General features: G+C 36.6%; 1 protein-coding gene and 3 pseudogenes across 2 annotated transcripts; all 4 read right to left on the bottom strand.

Annotated features, from left to right (window-relative positions):
- Nucleotides 1–1,138: 1,138 nt before the first annotated feature.
- LOC147294130 (2-hydroxyisoflavanone dehydratase pseudogene) lies at nucleotides 1,139–2,186 on the bottom strand (annotated as a pseudogene).
- Nucleotides 2,187–5,268: 3,082 nt separating this feature from the next.
- LOC147294129 (2-hydroxyisoflavanone dehydratase pseudogene) lies at nucleotides 5,269–6,249 on the bottom strand (annotated as a pseudogene).
- A 5,618-nt stretch (nucleotides 6,250–11,867) lies between these two features.
- On the bottom strand, nucleotides 11,868–13,813 carry LOC147294128 (2-hydroxyisoflavanone dehydratase-like). 2 transcript variants are annotated; one of them, XM_086232274.1, is made up of 2 exons: nucleotides 13,795–13,813; nucleotides 11,868–12,838 (listed from the first exon to the last, which is right to left on the bottom strand). In XM_086232274.1, the coding sequence occupies exons 1-2, from the start codon at nucleotides 13,811–13,813 to the stop codon at nucleotides 11,868–11,870; spliced, it is 990 nt and encodes a 329-aa protein (XP_086088400.1). The 2 variants fall into 2 exon arrangements, with proteins under 2 accessions (XP_086088400.1, XP_086088401.1); XM_086232275.1 differs by lacking the exon at nucleotides 13,795–13,813 and having other exon boundaries at nucleotides 11,868–12,854.
- A 4,752-nt stretch (nucleotides 13,814–18,565) lies between these two features.
- On the bottom strand, nucleotides 18,566–19,651 carry LOC147294127 (2-hydroxyisoflavanone dehydratase pseudogene; annotated as a pseudogene).
- Between the last annotated feature and the right edge of the window lie 566 nt (nucleotides 19,652–20,217).

Below are 20,217 nucleotides of genomic sequence, written 5' to 3'. Positions count from 1 at the left end.
ACCGAAACAGAACTTAAAAAAGATCGTGGACCAAAATTGAACTAGGTATAAAATAAGTGGACCAAATCTGTAATTTCCTCATGGTTGAAATGACATGCCAAAATAATCAGTACGTAGAGGATTCAGAGTCATCAGTGAGTCGACATACAACTTTATATATGTCTTCTAATTGAACCGGTCTTGTCTAGAAAAAGCTACCTTGAACCCAATTGTAGAAAAGCTTTGGAAATTTGCAGCGACGTCTCTCATTCAAACTCTTCAAATGATAATATTAACAATAAAGCTGTTTTTGATAGCGATGGAATTCAATTGATTGCCCAGTTTCGCAAAGCTCTATCTTTTTAATGACTACCTAATTGTAGAGAACTTGAACTTTAAACTGCTCTGCTTGATATGGCTTAAGATTTGCCTTCGACTCTGTTTCAAGTTCCAGATGTAAATCAGTTGCAAAATTTCCAATGGGTTTGCTCGAAGCGCACATGTGTCTGAATGGGTGTCAAATACGAGTGGTTCCATTGTAATATATTGCTAATGTGACACTTCAAACGATCTTATAATTGTTTGGTAAATTTTTATTATAATTAAAATGCAAAAGACATGTTTAAGAATCTGATTAGTCTACATCAGTTGGGGTGGACATGGAAGTCCACCCAAGTATTTCCCTATAAAAATTAAGAAAGCTTACTCCAAAGTCCAAACCAAGTGTTCCTCTGCTTTTTCCTTTCTTTCTAGTCTCTTAGCCCACTTTGCTTTGCATAACATTGCAATTTTGTATTTGGTTACTCTTCTTTTTCAACATCTTTAATTCTCTCATTATGTCTTCATAGGTATTCAGGAAATTAAGCATGGTCAACAAAGATTTAAATTGTGGGGACTTGTAGGTTTAGCCTTTAGTGGTTAAGTACAATGGTCCCTATACATGAGTATAGTTAGAGTTCGAATAATGCCTTCACATAAGCATTTGGGGGCCGGATTAAAGCATATATGGTTGACAAATTAAGAATTGAACTGAACATAACATGAAAATGTATAGCCAAAGAAATTTCTTCCGCACATTAGTTATTACTATCGCATTTAGGGGATTAACGATAGTCATTATCTTAATTATTTACTATTACATCAATGACAATGACAATGGGACATTACCACAGCAGAGCTCAACCGTGAAAACATAAGCAAACTAGCATGCATACTGTCTAGACAAGAAAAGAAGCCAAACGTTTCATCAATATCTTAACATTCTCAGTCCCCATATTGATCAAATGAAAGCAATGTTCCTCTCCTTCCATTTCAAAAAGCTCCACTTCTCCTTTCCACCCACTTTCCCTCACCAAATCGCAGTACCAAACGCCGCGATCCCTCAGTAGCTGATCCTTGCCAGCAATACACACAAGCAGCCGAGAGCACCCAAGCGTAGCCAGGCTTGGTGCACCCTCACCCACTGGATTGCACATTGGATTATCAACCCCTCCCGGAGCTGATGGATAAACAAAGTTCCACAGCGAATGAAGGCAAGACTTATCGAAGCCTTCAACAGGCTCCGATGTCATTGGCTTCGAATCCCAAAAATAAGGGCAGGACAGAAATGCCCCCAAGATTTTCACACCACCACACAAGCTCTCAGCCCCTGCCTTGATTGCCATATTGTGTGCAATGTTACCACCTGCACTGTCACCACCTATGTAAAGTTTATCAAAATCGCCGTGGTTACTTAGCCACGGTGATTTGTTAGAGACACCCTCTTCAATGGTCGAGTGAGATGCGACCCATTGAAGAGCAGCCCAGCAGTCTTGGTAGGCAATAGGAAGTGGGTTCTCAGGGGCGAGCCTGTAGTCAACCGAGATAGCCATAAATTGGGCCTCTGAAACCAAGCGGTTGAGGTAAAGATGGAAAGTGGGCGAGAAGGCCATGAAAAAGCCGCCACCGTGGAAGTAGACAAAGATGGGAAGCTTTTTTTGGGTTTGGTTTTGGGGGAGATTTGGGAGGTAAAGGCGAGCGGAGATGGCGGGGTTGTCCGAGATGGTGACGTCTTTGGAGGTGACACTGCAGGTTTCAGGGTGTTCTTGAGGGGATGATGGGGGCACATATACATTGCTCGTGAGGCGTTTCACTGTGCCATCTTTGTAGACTGTGATGAGAGGAAAGAGCTTTAAGGCTATTTCCTTGGTGGTGGAATTAGCTGCCATAATTAGGAGCAGTGTTCAAGTGTCAAGCTGGAGGGTAGAGAACTAGAGAGGGTACGTGGGTATTAATAGAGGACTAGTGTTTGTCATTACTTCAGTAGAAAGCAAATAATTCAGAGAGAGGAATGCATGTTTGACGTACACTTAACAATCACCTAGTAGAGGATTAATTATCAGACTCATCAGTGACTCAGTGAGTCATTTAAATTTTGTTTTGTGTAAGTGGATTCCACATATCAAATAGAAAGAGGGAAATATTGAAAAGCATTTATCATTACTTGATTACAAAACAAATAAAGAGACTGGGAGATCGAAGAGTGCATGATTGGAACCTAATTTGCAGTATCTGCTGATAACTTACGAGAAGGACTTGCATGTCCCGGGGTCTCTCTCTCTCTCTCTCTCTCTCGTGATAGGTAAGTTTTATTCTATAACTTACAGCTCATGAACTGTAGCTTAAGTTACATTTCCGATGAAATAAGAAAGTTATAATTCACATCCTATCATTTTTTGAAAATAAAATAAATAAATTCTTCTCTAAGATTTGTTGATACTTTCCAATTAGTGTGCTGTTATTGGCACTCCAAAAAAGTCATCATCCACTTTAATTTTTAAAAATATAAGAGAAAATTTGTATATATTAAAATGCAAGATGACTTTTTTGGAGTGCAAATAACATTTTTCATTGAGAGAAATTAAAGAAAAGAATTTAAAAAGACAAGTGAATTAAAGAAAAGAATTTAAAAAATTATTATCTTGACGTCCAACTCCAAGCCCTCTATATGCCTATATATATATATAGTATATATAGGTAGCTTCCAATAAAGGATTCCTCTATGGGGCCCACACAAGTCTTTTTGTATCGATCTGAACCGTTTATTTTTTACATCTTGATCCATTGATAGATCATCCCTGCAAAAAATCAACTAAATTGAAAACCGTTAAAATATCCAATTTGGATCAAACAAATAGACAGACTACAAATTCGTCTATAAACATCTAAACTTTGATCGCTTAATCAAATGGATAAACGGTTTCCGATTTGGCTGTTTTTTGCATGAATGATCTATCAATGAAGATGTAAAAAATGAATGGTTCAAATCAACACAAAACGACTTGTGTGAGCCCACACAAAGGGATCCCTTATTTAAGCATTAAATGAAAAATCTCTTATTGGAAGTTATATAGATATATATAGCACTATGATAATTGTAACCCTTAGAAGATCCTTCTTTTGAATTAATCAAGGAAATCCTAGCTAGACCACTGTGTTTATTTTCCTGTTTCTGCCTAAACTTCACAATGCAAGTAACCAAGACTCAAGTTTCCAATTCTTACAAGGTGACAGAAACACAAGAGGCCGGGGCCCTAATTGGTTGAACCAACTTTTGTTTCTTTCCTTTTATTCATGTTTTTCTTAGCCTTCTAAGTGACCTTTTATACTTATTGAAATCAACAAGGTACTCCAAAGTCCAAACCAATGTGGCCTAGGCACTTCTTAGTGTTTATCTCTATTTAGGTGAGCATCACTAATGAAGGTAGCAAATATATAGGCCAAAAGTGTTCTTTACTAATAAATGTGGCAATTTGACATAAAAATTTACTACCTCAATGAATTTGGTAAATAGTTAGAGCAAATATTATCTTATTGATTTAGTAAAAGCTACTTTATTGGAATTGAATAAATAATAGAGATGTTAGATTTTTTATTGATTGAATAGTAAGTGGGCTCCAATTTGCTGATCTAATTTGACATGGGTCAAATATATTGTGATTTTCCATTGCATCAAATTTGTCTATGCTAGGCACTGTGATTAAAATTCAACGAACTTTCAATTAGGCATATAACTAAGCTGGCACTGTGCTCCACCAAAGTTAGTATATCAATATTATCACAGATGTGAAAGAAACACTTTTCAGATTTTATACACCGGCCAACTACTCGGTAATGAGTTCCATCACAACAGTAATTTGATTTGGCATTAATTAAGCTAAGATTGCACCATGGAGGTGGGTTGATGATGGCACCATGCTTACACTTGGAACTGGCCATTGGTTTCCATTATTCAATATCATACCACATAAAGTAGACATTACAAATCACAAAGGGTGGGATTTAGGGGAGGAGGGAAGTCACAGTTCAAATCATTCACAAATGGAGTAGTTCTCATGCATGAGGCACCCATAAAACTCGTGTTGAAAAGAGAGAATTGAGTGGCTCCCTTTTTATATTTGAGGAGGAAATCGGCCAATTGTTTGGACAAATCCTTGGTTTTTTTTTGTCTCAAACTTTAATATATGAAATGCATAATCCACTCCTTCCACTAATTAATTTGAATTAATTTCCAGCTTTGATCGAGGACCAAACTAATATCATATGCTCTGAAAAAATTAGAATATTTAACACAAAATTTATTGATAATGGGTGAAGAGGTCCAACTTCGAATAAACCATTAACCAAGGCTCAAGGCTGTCTTTGAGATTTTGGGGCCGGTGCGAACAATAAAAGTGGAGCCCCCTTTTATATATACATTGATACATACCGGCCTCAATCTAGATTTGAATTTGATTATTTAATTTTGAGAATCCTCAACGGATTTAAGAATTAGAGTTTCCACTTTTTAGTTGTGATAAATTCATGAACACTAAAATAAAGGGTCATGAGGGAAAGAAGAATTGAGAAAGAGAGTCGAATAGAGATTGAAGAAATTAAAAAATGCGGTCAAGATTTTTTCTACGTTAAGAAAAAAGAGGAACATGTATCATGTCATGGCCACACATATAATTCGCAGCAAAAAAACAATCAAAACGCATCGAAAAAAGAGAGAGAAGGGCAGTAGCGGCCATTAATGAAGTTCATTTTTTTCTGTTGTTGATTTGAAATGACAGATCGATAATAAGGTATAAAGAGAGAGAAGGAGAATGAGAGAAAAGAGATGAGGGGAAAAGAGGGCAAGTGTTGGGTGCATGGTAGGTGTTGCATAAGGCGCTGGGTGGTTTTTAGTTATTTATCTTTCAAGTTTTAAAATCTTTAATTTCTTATTTAATTTAAAATAAATATTCCCACAGCATGCAGCGCTCTCTATTACTCTAGAAAAGAAGCCAAGCGTTTCCTCATTCTCTTACTATTCTCTGTCTCCAAATTGTGGATATGAAAGCAATAATCCTCTCCTTCCACCTCAAACAGCTCCACTTCTCCTTTCCACCCACTTTCCCTCACCAAATTGCAGTACCAAACGCCTCGATCCCTCAGCTCATCCTTCTCAGCAACACACACAAGCAGCCGAGAGCACCCAAGTGTAGCAAGGCTTGGTGCACCCTCACCCACTGGATTGCTCATTGGATTATCAATCCCTCCAGGAGCCGATGGATAAACAAAGTTCCACAACACAAAACTGAGAGACTCCTCAACATGAGGCTCTGACCCAATTGGCTTGGAACCCCCAAAATAAGGATGTGACACAAAAGCCCCCAGGACTTTTACTCCACCACACAAGCTTTCAACCCTAGCCCTCATTGCTAAATTGTGTGCAATGTTACCACCTGCAGCATCCCCACCTATGTAAAGTCTATCCAAATCGCCGTGGTTGAGTAACCACGGTGATTTGTTAGCACGCTCTTCAATGGTCGAGTGAGATGCAACCCATTCAAGAGCAGCCCAGGAATCTTCGTAAGCAATGGGAAGTGGGTTCTCCGGAGCCAGCCTGTACTCAACCGAGACAACCACAACTTGGGCTTCAGAAACCAGGCGGTTGAGGTAAAAGTGATTGTGGTGTGTAAAGGCCGATCCAAGGCAAAACGCACCGGCATGGAAGTAGACCAAGATGGGAAGCTTTTTTTGGGGGAGATTTGGGAGGTAAAGACGAGCGGAGATGGCGGGGTTGTGTGAGATGGTGATGTCTTTGGAGGAGACACCGGTTTCGGGGTCTTGATCAGGGGATGGGGGCACATAGGGATCGACTAAGAGGCGTTGCACTGTACCATCTTTGTAGACCCTGATGAGAGGAAGGATCTCTGTGGCTATTTCTTTGGTGGTGGAAGCTGAAGCTGCCATTAGGGAAGAGATGTAGAGACGAAGTATAAACTATGTAGTGAAGGTGTGAGTGAGGGTGGAAGGTTCGCAGAGATTGTGGGTATTAATAGAGGACTGTCGTTTGTCATTACTTGATTAGAAAACAAATAGAGACTGACGGGTGTATTCAATTGAAATCTTAATGAATTTTAAAAGAATTTGAAAGTATATAGAAATTAATCAAGATGTATCCAATTTAGAATTTTAAAGATTTTATAAAATCTAGGTGTATTCAATTCATAATTGTGTGCTTATATTCTCACATCTGTTATATTTGTTCACCCACTTTATTTTTATAAGTACTATTAAATTTGAAAAAAAATATATAAAAACTCTCTTCTTACCTCCTATTATTCTTATAATACACTTTGATGTACCAACTCTTCCCACATTTCTTAACTATCATCTCACCCCCCATTTTTTTCATAATTTTTTTTTCTTCCATAAACTCTAATTCTACTTTGTCACAAAAACTTAAAATCGATGATACTATTTGGTTGATTTTTATACATTGATTAAAATGTATGATTATTCTATACTGTAAACACTTTTTATTTATTTATAGTTTTAGATCAAGAATTCATTCTATTTTAATGTTTTTTTATTTAGAAATTGAATTTTAATCTTAGGGATTTAATTTGAAATTTATTGATGCATTACAGGATGGATATAAGATTCTTTTTATTCTATTTGGAAAAAGATGGGTGGGTGGAATGAAGTTAAAGGTGGTGGGAAGAATATTTAGTGGGTGAGAGTGTTTGAGTTGATATATCAAAAGCTATAATAGGAATAATAGGAGGTGAGAAGTGTTTTTATATTTTTTTTTAAATATGAAAAGTGGGTGGAAATATAAGCAGTACTCTTCATAATTTTAAAGATTTCATAAAAATTTAGGTGTATTAAAAAACTCATTAATGCCATAAAAATCCGAATGTATTCAATTTAGAAACTCATTAATGCCATAGAAATTTAGTTGTATTCAAAAACTCATTAATGTCATAGCAATCTAGATGTATTCATATAAATCAATGTATAAATTTAAAGATTTCATAAAAATCTAAGTGCATGTATTCAATTAATATTCTAATGGATTTATTAACTGATGAATCTTGATGAATTTTGTTCAAATATATAACAAAGGTACGAGAATTTCAGCCTCCTCTTTAGATTTTGATGAATTTTATGAAAATTAATAAAAAATCATAAAATCTATGAAATCTACTAAGTCTATTAAAATTCATTAAAATTTCAATTAAATACAGTACGCCCTGAGAGAGAAGAGTGCAAGGTACGTTGACACTTATTATGCTGTATCTGCAACCAAAGTTGGCACCACATATCTTCCACCTCAGGAACTGTAGCTCAAGTGACATTTGGGGTGGGATGGGAAAGTGATCGATAATTTATAAGTTCAATCTTATGCTTTAAAAAATTTGAAACAGATAAAAGGTTCTTCTTAAAGTTTGTTTTTTTTTTTTTGGCCACTCTTCTTAATTAGTTTGTTGATGCTTGCTAATTACCGATAAGTATAGTGTTTTTCTCTCTATTTTGACGCCGTAAGTGATCAAAGTTCCAATTCCCTTCTCTCAATCAAATAAATAAACAAACAATAGAATTTTACTTCAATAGTGGCTTTTTTTGGGGTCATATTCATCAATGGGTTTGGTGGAGATTAAATAAACCAAAATAGACATAAAAGGAAAGAAGTTGAAGAAATTCTTAAATTAATTCCCAGTTTCCCATTCTTACAAGGTGGCAAGGTGCAGCACATAGGGCATGCAATACTTACTTAAAATGGACAAATGGTATATTTACCCCTGTTTTTTAATAAATAAAAAAAGGTTTTTAAACAATTTACTCACCTGAATGGCTGAACTTTAACCTATTTTTTCTTTTATCATTTAATAAATTTTTTTGACTCGATATGACACCTTAATTTTAAAAAAATTCAATGTCAAACATCCTTTACATTTCGTCACATTTTTCATTAAAAATAAGGATATTTTGGTCTTTCTATTTTAATTTTCAATTATTAAACAAAAAAAATGCAGCAATGAGTAATCTCACCACGCTGTTGATCCCTCCCTCCCTCCCTCACCACTAGATGCTACCCATTAATTATTAGCGATTCTCATGCCAACCATCCCAATAAACAGTGGGGATGGACTTTCCCCAGCGTCCAGCATAGCCGCACGCACCAGCGGTGCGCGTGGGATTGGTTGGAGATTACTGTTCATCATCTTCAACCTCAAGCCCCTGTTTTTCAGTATTTATCTCAACTTCACCCCTACGTTTTACCCATTAAATCTATACTAAAATAAACAAGCTTATACTCAAACATGTTTATAACTTCTAAATCAATCACCCAACCTCAAACTAACAGAGAAAGCAAAATTTTCATCAAGAACATAAACCCCACAACTGAAAATTACTCTATGCACCCCGACCCGAAAATCTCTTCCCTTTTCCCATCAATTCCTATGTTAGTTTGGTCTTATAAACTTTTCTAATTTCCAAGTAAGTCTCACCTAAACTAGAAATCATAACCAAGTGTAATTCTAAACTAAAAACAGAGAATTCATAAACATGAAGCTTACCTTGTTCCTCTTTCTTTCTTTCACTCTCTGTTGATCTTCTCCTCTAACTTCTTTCTCTTTCACTCTTTCTCTCCCTATGTTTTTCCTTCCTCTCTTCTCTTTCTCTCTCTATCTTTCTCTTTCTTTCTCCTTTGTTCTTGTTTTAATTTGGTCTAAAACCCAGTTGCTGCCTTCTTTTTAATTAACTAATAACACACACACCCACCGCCACACCTCTACAGGGAGGAAAGCTACCAAAAACAATTTTGAGAAAGTGTAGAAGTTGCGCGCTGGAATTCTACACGTCCAGCCAGCAAGCCCTTTTTTTTCAAGTGAATATATATATCTATAATATAAACATAAATAAATACCAAAATGTAAATATAATTATTAATAAACATATAAATTGGTTTAAAAATTTAGGTTATTTTATGGGTGTGGAGCGAATATTTTAGGGTACGTATTGAGGAACTCCTAAAAAAATCTCATAGGAACCAGTGTTTTCAAAGGCGAGCTTCAGGCGCGCCTCAAGGCGCGAGTCATGGCGAGGCGGCGGCCGATTGCGCACGACGTCGCCGGACTGTGAAAAACGACTGAAAGGCGACGGCAAGGCGTTGAAGGCGTACGCCTCTCGACGGCAAGGCGCTGAAGGCGTTGAAGGCGTCGCCTCGCGACCAACTCTGCGGGATTTTTTTCAACCTCTGTTCTAGGTTTTTTGCACCTCTGTTTTGGAGAAGATCGGTTGGAGAAGAACCCACTCTTCCAACCGAGTAAGATCGTGCAAGGCAAAGGTTGACTTGCAGTTATGGTGATGGCCATCAGGCTTTGGTCTTTTTGGAATGAATAAAATCTTCCTGGAGCTATTTATATATGTTTGGGCCATCAGGCTTTGGTCTTACAGTCTAAACAGTCCTAATACTGTTTTTATTTATTTTTTAATTCAAAAATATTTTAAAATATTAATTTTTTTACATGTGCTGAAAAGACAACAATACCCTTGCTTATATATATATTTGGGTCTTATGTTCTATATATATACTTATATATATATTTATCTATTTATATATGTTTATATATATATTTATAATTTTTTTATTATAAAAAATATATACCGAAAAGCTTACGCCTTAACGCGTTGAGGCTTACGTCTCGCCTTCTACGACTAAAACGCCTCGCATCATGTTTTTACGTCTGAAAACACTGATAGGAACTCAAAAAGATCAAAATGCCTTTTAAAAAAGGTCATATGCAAAGCACGTACATAACTATTTTTTTATAAAAATCTTGACGGAATTAGATGGAGGACTGACATTCAAATTTTTTTAAAATTAAAGTACCACATCAAATTTAGGTGTTGAAGTGAATTTAGGTAGTAAAATGTTAAAAAGCCAAAAAAAAAAAAAAAAAAGAACAAATAATCGACTTATTAAACGAAACCAACAATTTCATTCACATTCATCAGCACCTATACGTACTCTTCTCCCTCCCCCTCCGGCCCTCCCCACCTCCGACAGCCCCACCCATCTCTCTCTCTCTCTCTCTCTCTCTCTCTCTCTCTCTCTCTCTCTCTCTCTCAACCGGTCCATGATTGCTATCCTTGTAGCAGTTTGTGGGGCTTCATGTTTTCTACTGAGTTTCATTGACAACTTTAGGGACAAGAATGTAAATGTCGATCTGTTATGGATTTGGAACATTCAAAGGCTAGCTTATGATGGGTTAGCCACACCCTTTCACCAGAAGATGCAGCAAATTCCCATCGTTTGTTTATAGATCTCCTCCATATCTTCATATCAATAATTGTATTTGCAGTTGTCAATTAAACTATTTGATCAGAATGCAGTGAGAAAGACTGAGAGGGAAATGGAGAGAGGAGGTGGGGTGAGGCCGTCGACAATGGCAGCAGTCGGCAGTGGGTCGGATGGGTTATGACATTATATTGGGGAAAGATGGGTATGGTGAGCAATAAGTGTAAAGAGTTTTATTTATAAAAAAAACAGGTGTACAGACATTATTAGTTCATATCAATTGGGTGAATATAGAGGTACACCCTAGGGTGGACCTAAGTATTGCCCCAACACATAAACACAAGAGGCGGACCCAAGTGGTTGAACAACTTTTGTTTATTTCCTTTTGTTCACGTTTTTTTTAGCCTTTATGCCCAGATTACAATTTATATAATTATATCCATCTCCACTAATATATGTAACCAAAAAAATAATAATAACAAAAGCACTCTAAAGTCTAATTTCTAAACCAATGTGACTGGACCATCTCAACTCATTATTTTGTATCAATAGTAATTATAAAAAAAAAAAAAAAAAAAAAAAACTGTTTATTTTGTACATCATCTCTCGCGTAAGCTAAATTTATTCATTTGTTTGTATAAAATTGTATGTGCATGGTGCAAAATCATGCAGCTTGGTGTCTTCTATATACGTGGAGCAAGGGGGACTTGAACCCGGCCTAATGCAAGAGCTGCTACGAGTGCTACTCCTTCAACTGGGACACAGCATGTTTTGGTTAGATCTTCGTTTTTAATTTTACCTATAGAGTTAATATCGAAATTTAATTGTTATGCGGTTACCCCACTTGCACCACTCCAGGGCCGGCTCTACCAAGCCCATATTTTTTCAATGTGATATTCTTCTCTCAACATGATCAACTCATATATGGAATTGATTAGGCCTCGGCCAAGATTTTCCAACCCCAAATATGACCCGATAAGCTTCGATCAAGTTGGTTAGGGTTTTTTTTACCTCATTATCACATTATGTCTTCATAGGCAATTAGGGGACTAAGCATGGTCAACAGAGATTTGAATTCCTCCCTCGATATCGTTTTATTTTTAAAAAAAAAAAAAGCAAAGATTTGAACTAATAACATGAAAATGCATAGCAAAAGACATTCATTTAGCTTATAACAACAGGGATAATATTCCAACAGCATGCAGCGCTCTTTATTACATCCTACTACACTAGATAACAGGGGTAATATACCCACATGTACAGCATGCATGCACCGCTGTATTACATCCTACTACACCAGAAAAGAAGCCAAGCGTTTTCTCATTCTCTTAATATTCTCTGTCTCCAAATTTTGGACATGATAGCAGTGTTCCTCTCCTTCCACATCAAACAGCTCCACTTCTCCTTTCCACCCACTCTCCTTCACCAGATCAAAGTACCAAACACCTCGATCCCTCAGCTCATCCTTCCCAGCAACACACACAAGCAGCCGAGAGCACCCGAGCGTAGCCAGGCTCGGTGCACCCTCACCCACTGGATTGCTTGCTGGATTATCAACCCCTCCAGGAGCTGATGGATACACAAAGTTCCACACATCACCGAAAGTCTTGTCCGAGTCTTCAACATGAGGCTCTGACCCAATTGGCTTGGAACTCCCAAAACAAGCATGTGACACAAGTGCCCCCAGGATTTTCACACCACCACACAAGCTCTCAGACCCTGCCCTGATTGCCACATTGTGTGCAATGTTACCACCTGCACTATCACCACCTACGTAAAGCCTATTCAAATCGCCGTGGTTGAGTAACCACGGCGATTTGTTAGCAGGCTCTTCAATGGTGGAGTGAGACGCGACCCATTGAAGAGCAGCCCAGGAATCTTGGTAGGCAATAGGAAGTGGGTTCTCTGGGGCAAGCCTGTACTCAACTGAGACAACAACAAGTTTGGCTTCCGAAGCCAATCGGTTGAGGTAACCGTGGGTGGTTTGTCCGAAGGCAGATGCAATGCAAAATGCACCTGCGTGGAAGTAGACCAAGATTGGAAGCTTTTGGGATTGGTTTTGGGGGAGTTTTGGAAGGTAAAGGCGAGCGGAGATGGCGGGGTTGTCTGAGATAGTGATGTCTTTGGAGGATACGCCGGTTTCTGGGTCTTGATCAGGGGTTGGGGGCACATAGGGCTCGTTTATGAGGCGTTCCACTGTGCCATCTTTGTAGATCCTGATGAGAGAATGGATCTCTGTGGCTATTTCTTTGGTGGTGGAAGCTGAAGCTGCTGCCATTAGGGAAGAGATGTAGAGACAAGTATGTACTATGTACGTAGTGATAGTGAAGGTGTGAGTCAAGGTGGAAGGTAACGTAGAGATGGTGGGTATTAATAGAGGACTATCGTTTGTCATTACTTGATTAAGAAAACAAATAGAGACTGGGAGAGAGGAGTGCAAGATTGACACTTGGCCCCGCATATCTTCCAGCTCAGGAGCTGTAGCTCATGTGACATTTGGGGTGAGATGAGAAAATGATCATTTCTAATTAAGTTCAATTTTATGCTTTTAGAAAATGAAAACAATCGATAAAAGATTCTTCTTAAAGTTTGTTGATGCTTACTAATTACCAATAAGTATAGTGTTAATTAAGTATTTCTCTCTATTTTATTATTAGTGTTCAAAGTTCCAATTCCCTTCTCTCAAATCAAATAAATAAACAAATAATAGAAATTTCTTTCATCAATGGGTTTTTTTGGTCATGTTCATCAATGTGTTTGGTGGAGATTAAATAAACCAAAAGACATGAAAGGAAAGAACTTGAAGAAATTCTTATCTTCACGTCCAACTCCAAGCCCCTTATATAGTACTACGATTGTAACCCATTAGAAGATTAATTTCTAGTGAATCAGGGAAATGCTAGACTCCTAGTTCACTATGTTTATTCTCCTACTTCTGCACAAGCCCCAAGTAGTTGAATCAACTTTTGTTTCTTTTCTTTTGTTCACGTTTTCTTAGCCTTTTAAGTGATTTTTTATGGTTGTTAATTGGAATTAACAAAGTACTAATTAAGTTTTAGAATTAGTTCAAATGGTGAGAACGCACAAGTGGATAATATATCAATATGTTCAAATTATAACCGTCTCCTCAAATAAAAATAAATAAAAATCGAAAGTCTCTAAAGTCGATCCATACTCATTATTTTATATCAATAATTATTTTGTACATCATCTCTCACGTAAACTAGATTTATTCATTTGTTTGTATAAAATTGCATTTGCATATGGTCCAAATCATGCAGCTTGGTGTCTTCTAAATGAACAGTCCATGTAAGGTACAAGATTCAATTGTGGAGGAACTTGCAGACTTGAAGTGATTCTGATCATCAAACTCTTCAAACCACACTACAACAAATATGGCTTAAAGTCACTTTGAATTGAAACTAGATTAAAGTCAGTGACAAATGACATTTTTTTGAGTCACCAATTAATATTTTTGTTGTTTTTAAAAATTTTGATGGAGTTAATAGTTGCCTTAGGATCCACTAATTTGTACAATGGTTGACTAATAAGTAGCTAAACAAAAATGGTAACCAAAATAGAAAATTAGTGGGAGTAGGTAATAGAATGTTCACCAAATTTAGTTAGAATTTGCACCTATACCTTTTATTTTGCCAGGAATTTGCAATTGCACCTATACTTAAACGTTGAAAAAATAGTGGAATTTCAAAACTTCTGAAAATCTATTTAGAAAATTATAAATTTATTTCCTACTACATATTTTATTAAAATTTTTTGTGAGATGTTATAATTGTAATTTCGCAACCTAGGGTTTTATTATAAAAAGTTAAAAACCCATCTACAGCAATCACTTTCTCTTTTCCTCCTGAACACAACCGCACCCTCTCTCTCTCTTTCTCACTTCTCTCTTCTTTGCCGTGAGTCTTCTCCGGAGACTCCACCTCCGCCCGGCCTCCAATGGTGATGAGACCACCACCAAAACGCTCATCTCCCTCTCCTCTTTCCTCCTCTGGGCTTCGTCGACCCAAATACCCAGCCATCGACATGATTTAAAGTCACACAAAAAACTCCTTTTCGCCGGCGATTACACTATTCCGGCAATGAAGGCATGTCAAACCACTCTCATCTTCACCTGCTCATTGCTCTAAGTTGATGGTGCTTTCAGATCATCTTGACGACCACCTTAGGCGGCGGTTCGAAACCCTAACAGCCGCGACTCTCCTCCTCCATTTTTGGCGGCATCAATCTGCAAGATCTACTAAATCTAAGCCCAAAAAAAAATAGGTTTCTTTGTCTTTTGTTTTTTGTTTTTAAAGTTTGAGTTTCTCTATTTAGTTTTCTTAATTTTCATTTATGATTTTTTATATAAACATTTTGATTTGGTTTATGTTTGCTGAGCAACTCTTTTGACTTCGATAATGGCATGTTTCTAACTCTGAAATATGATTTTTTGGTTCTCTTGCAGATTTATGTATTGTTATATGCACATTATCAGAGGTCAGCTAATCCATGAGCAGGGTGATTTGAGTTCGAGTAAGCTACTTCCAGTCTTTTGAGATCAGTAGAATATATTAAGGAATGTGTGATGTAATCTAGATAGCTAAGTGATAGCTTTATGATCTTTGTTAAATCAGTGTTTGGAACACTTGTGAAATTCCTGCTATGTAAGGATTGAAGTTGAATATATAAATATGCACCTTTCTGTTTGTTTTTTGTAATGTAAGATTCAAATGACTTATTGTTATGTGGTCTGACTTTTTGCATAATTCTTGCTGCAATACAAATATCAGCAAACACCATTTGAAAATAATAAGGTTAAAATGATCTGCAAATAGCCCAGAACTGAAAAAAATGCAATTCAAATAGCTGCAATTTTAATTTGGTTGGAAAATGCATTTTGAATCCATTAATTAATTAGTCACCAAAGTCCATGGAGGCATTCTTTTAATCCAAGTTGCTCTTCACCAATACAGCAACTATCTGCAAAATGGTGAGCCTCTATTTGCAACTGCCTGCAACATTGGTGGAGGTAGAAATTGTCAGCAGTGTTGGTCTCCAAACTCCACCATTCCAAAAATTTGGTTTGGGTAGCCATATTGCCACCCTTTTCTCTGCAACCAGCAGCCTAAGAATGACTGCAGGGTAGCTATTGATCCTTCAAACCAATTTTTAGTTGCTAATGCATCAATAGATAACATAAACCAATAGTGGATTTAAGAGGAAAATGGTGTAGTGCCACTATCTTCATTTCCATATATTAATTAATAATGAATTAACCATGCCACCAAGTAAGAAGATGAATTTGTTAATTATATTGGCTTGATTGACCTCTATAATTTTTAATCATCAATTTTCACCTGAATATCAAGCAAGAAGAAGTTTTCTGACAATAATAAAATAGCTTTTTAAATCTTCAGTCCACTGAGAGTACTCAATGGAAAAATCCAGGACGAATAATCTATAATTATTAGATAAACATGTTGAATAAACAAAATTTAAAGATAATAAGTATGATATAAAATATATATATATGTCCATCGAAAAGCTAAAGTACCAACTTCAACCAACTTTCAATTAGGCATAATTATAACGGTTAACGAAGCTGACAAATATGAAAGTTCCGCATACCAATATGAATATCAACTTTCTCTGTTTTTTTTTTTTTTTTTTCACAAATATGAAAGTTCCACATATAATTGGGCTATTAATTAGAGAGATTACCATATATAACACAAATTTCTTCGTTGATTCCATCTATTTGAGCCTCTCGGTCTATCATTATATCTCGAGAATTAGAAAGAATTACAATCCCCATTCTTCCTAAAATTCTAGGAATTCGTTGTAGTTAGAATATATTCATAGACCGGGTCGACTGATTCTTTTGAAATTTAAAATAGTTCTATACGATCATTTCATATTCCTTCTATGTCATAAGGTTAAAATAAAAAATTATTTATTGTTTTCCTAATGTTTTCTCACATTTTCAATAAAACCTTCTCGTAAAAGAATTTTTACAATATTTTGAGTGATGTTAATAGATGGTATTCGAACTGTTCTTTTTTTTATTCATGTCAGCATTTCATATTGGTGTTATTATGTCAGCAATAATGTCTTTACGTACTCATGATAAGCTAAATTTATTGTTGCCCCCGAATTTTTATATAATCAACATGCTTTTTTTTTTTTTTAACTTCTGAATTATTAAATGTTTAAGAATTATTAAAGGTATATATATACGTGATATACAAATAATCTACTAATTAATCGATTTCATTCCAATACGTACTATAATGATATCACGATATTCCCTTATAATATTTCAGGTGCTAATGAAATTATTTTAGTGTAATTTAACTGTCTTAATTTGCGGGTGATCGCACCAAAATTTCGAGTTCCTTTTGGATTTCCATTGTGATCAATAACAATTGTAGGATTGTCATCATATCGTATTATATACCGTTATCACAATTGAGTTCTTTACAAGTACGTACAATTATAGCTCGGATCAATTATGATCTTCCTTGATTGCATCAGCAATAATATCACCAATATGAGCATATATATCGTCGATTCCTAGCTCTTATGATTCGAATATGCATCAATTCTCGGTCCCCGTTGTTATCCGCTACATTCAATTGTGTTTGAGGTTGAATCATATCATTTTTTTATCGTTTTTTTTCTTTTTTAATGCAGAGGGCAAAATAAAATAGAAAATATTGTTTGTTCAAAACAAAAAAAAAAATTATCTAAAAAACATCTTTTCTTTTGCTCCACATTCATATCCTGAAAGAATTAATTGAGTTCGTATAGGCATTTTGGATGCCAATCTTGAAATAGCCCTTCTGGATATATATATTTTCTGCTACTCCGCTCAATTCATAAAGTATTCTACCAGGTTTAACGACAGCTACCCAATTTTCGGGAGATCTTTTTCCCGAACCCATATGTGTTTCGACAACTACCCATATTTTTCCACCGCGGTGTGCATTTTGTATCATTTCTCGCCACCCTGATTCTATTTGTCTAGATGTGATCCAAGCGGGTTCAAGCGCTTGCAGAGCATATCTACCTAAGCAAATACAAATACCTCGATAAGATATTCCTTTTATTCTTCCTCAATGTTGTTTACGAAATCTGGTTCTTTTGGGATTATAGTTGATGGTTGTTTATCAATTATATCTATCTTAATTTACTACAGAACCGGACATGAGAGTTTTTACTCATCCAGCTCCTTGTGAATTAAACGATTTAAAAATAATATATATATGGTGAATAATATATGGAATCGTGTGATTCTTTGAAATTTCATCTAATCTATTTATTAGATTATTAGATTTTTTTTTTGTTTTGGTATTTTGAGATATAATGAAACAGGTATTGGATCTATTTATAGATAATGGAATTTTAGTATAACTATATAATGAATCTTTATTTTGTCTTTTATTATCATATCGAATCGAATAAAATTTAGAAGAAAAAATATTCGCGGGCGAATATGTACTCTTTCAACATTCAATTGTAATATTAGTCTATGACACGACTTCTCAGAGTAAGTGAATCAATTTATGGTTCCCTGCCATCATACCCAATGAATCATTAGGATTCGTTTTCAATAGAATCTTATGCATTCACAGGTTCTGTTCTTCCCACCACTTCTCAAATAATGGTTAGGTTTGAATTCTACAACGGAGTCAATCCCTAATGAAATTTGTTCTTGAGTCAATCCTCTCAGTCTTTATTTGCTCGGGGCTCTTGATTTTTTGTTCTATGCATGTATATGTATAATTGTAGATTAAGCACGGTCAACAGAAGTTTGAATTCCTCCCTCAATATCATTTTATTAAAAAAAAAAAAAGCAAAGATTTGAACTAATAACATGGAAATGCATAGCAAAAGACATTCATTCTTTCTGCTTATTACTACCACATTGATGCAAATAACAACAGGGATAATATTCCAACAGCATGCAGCGCTCTCTATTACATCCTACTACACTAGAAAAGAAGCCAAGCGTTTTCTCATTCTCTTAATATTCTGTGTCTCCAAATTGTGCATATGAAAGCAATGTTCCTCTCCTTCCACTTCAAACAGCTCCACTTCTCCTTTCCACTCACTCTCCTTCACCAGATCAGAGTACCAAACACCTCGATCCCTCAGCTCATCCTTCCCAGCAACACACACAAGCAGCCGAGAGCACCCGAGCGTAGCCAGGCTCGGTGCACCCTCACCCACTGGATTGCTTGCTGGATTATCAACCCCTCCTGGAGCTGATGGATACACAAAGTTCCACACATCACCGAAAGTCTTGTCCGAGTCCTCAACATGAGGCTCTGACCCAATTGGCTTGGAACTGCCAAAATAAGGATGTGACAAAAGTGCACCCAGGATTTTCACACCACCACATAAGCTCTCAGCCCCTGCCCTGATTGCCAAATTGTGTGAAATGTTAGCACCTGCACTGTCACCACCTATGTAAAGCCTATCCAAGTCGCCATAGTTGAGTAACCAGGGCGATTTGTTAGCAGGCTCTTCAATGGTGGAGTGAGACGCAACCCATTGAAGAGCAGCCCAGGAATCTTCGTATGCAATAGGAAGTGGGTTCTCTGGGGCAAGCCTGTACTCAACTGAGACAACCACAAGATTGGCTTCTGAAGCCAATCGGTTGAGGTAACCGTGGGTGGTTTGTCCAAAGGCAGATGCAATGCAAAATGCACCTCCGTGGAAGTAGACCAGGATTGGAAGCTTTTGGGGTTGGTTTTCGGGGAGTTTTGGGAGGTAAAGACGAGCGGAGATGGCGGGGTTGTGTAAGATGGTGATGTCTTTGGAGGAGACACCGGTTTCGGGGTCTTGATCAGGGGATGGGGGCACATAGGGATCGACTAAGGATCTCTGTGGCTATTTCTTTGGTGGTGGAAGCTGAAGCTGCCATTAGGGAAGAGATATATGTAGACTGTAGAGACAAGTATGTACAATGTAGTGAAGGTTCACAGTCAAGGTGGAAGGTAACGTAGAGATGGTGGGTATTAATAGAAACTGAGAGAGATCGAGGAGTGCATGATTGACACTTAGCGCCATATATCTTCCAGCTCAGGAACTGTACGTAGCTCAAGTGACATTTGGGGTGACATGAGAAAGTGATCATTTCTAAGTTCAATCAGGGAAATCCTAGACTTCTAGTCCACTATGTTTATTCTCCTACTTCTACACAAGCCCCAAGTGGTTGAACCAACTTTTGTTTCTTTCCTTTTGTTCACGTTTTTCTTAGCCTTCTAAGTGACTGTTTATAGTTTTTGGAATTTGGAGTTAGTTCAAATCGTAAGAGTACGTGGTGGAATGATGGATTAGAATATCTTCAAATTATTACCATCTTCTCCAATAAATTATAAACAAAAAACAAAAAATACTCTAAAGTCCAAATTAATGTGGCCGGTCTATCTCAACTCATTATTTAATATCAACAGAAAAAATTTAATTATTTTGTATATAATCTCTCGCGTAAACTGGATTTATTCATTTGTTTGTATAAAATTGCATTTGCATGGTCTAAATCATGCGGCTTGGTGTCTTCTAAATGAACAGTCCACGTAACGTACAAGATCCAATTGTGGGGGAACTTGCAGACTTGGAGTGATTCTCATCAA

This window comes from Dryas octopetala, chromosome 2, assembly GCF_963921425.1.
Source record: "Dryas octopetala chromosome 2, drDryOcto1.1, whole genome shotgun sequence".
NCBI lineage: Eukaryota > Viridiplantae > Streptophyta > Magnoliopsida > Rosales > Rosaceae > Dryas > Dryas octopetala.
Note: the sequence above shows the minus strand (reverse complement) of the source record. Positions and strands in the feature narration are given on the sequence as shown.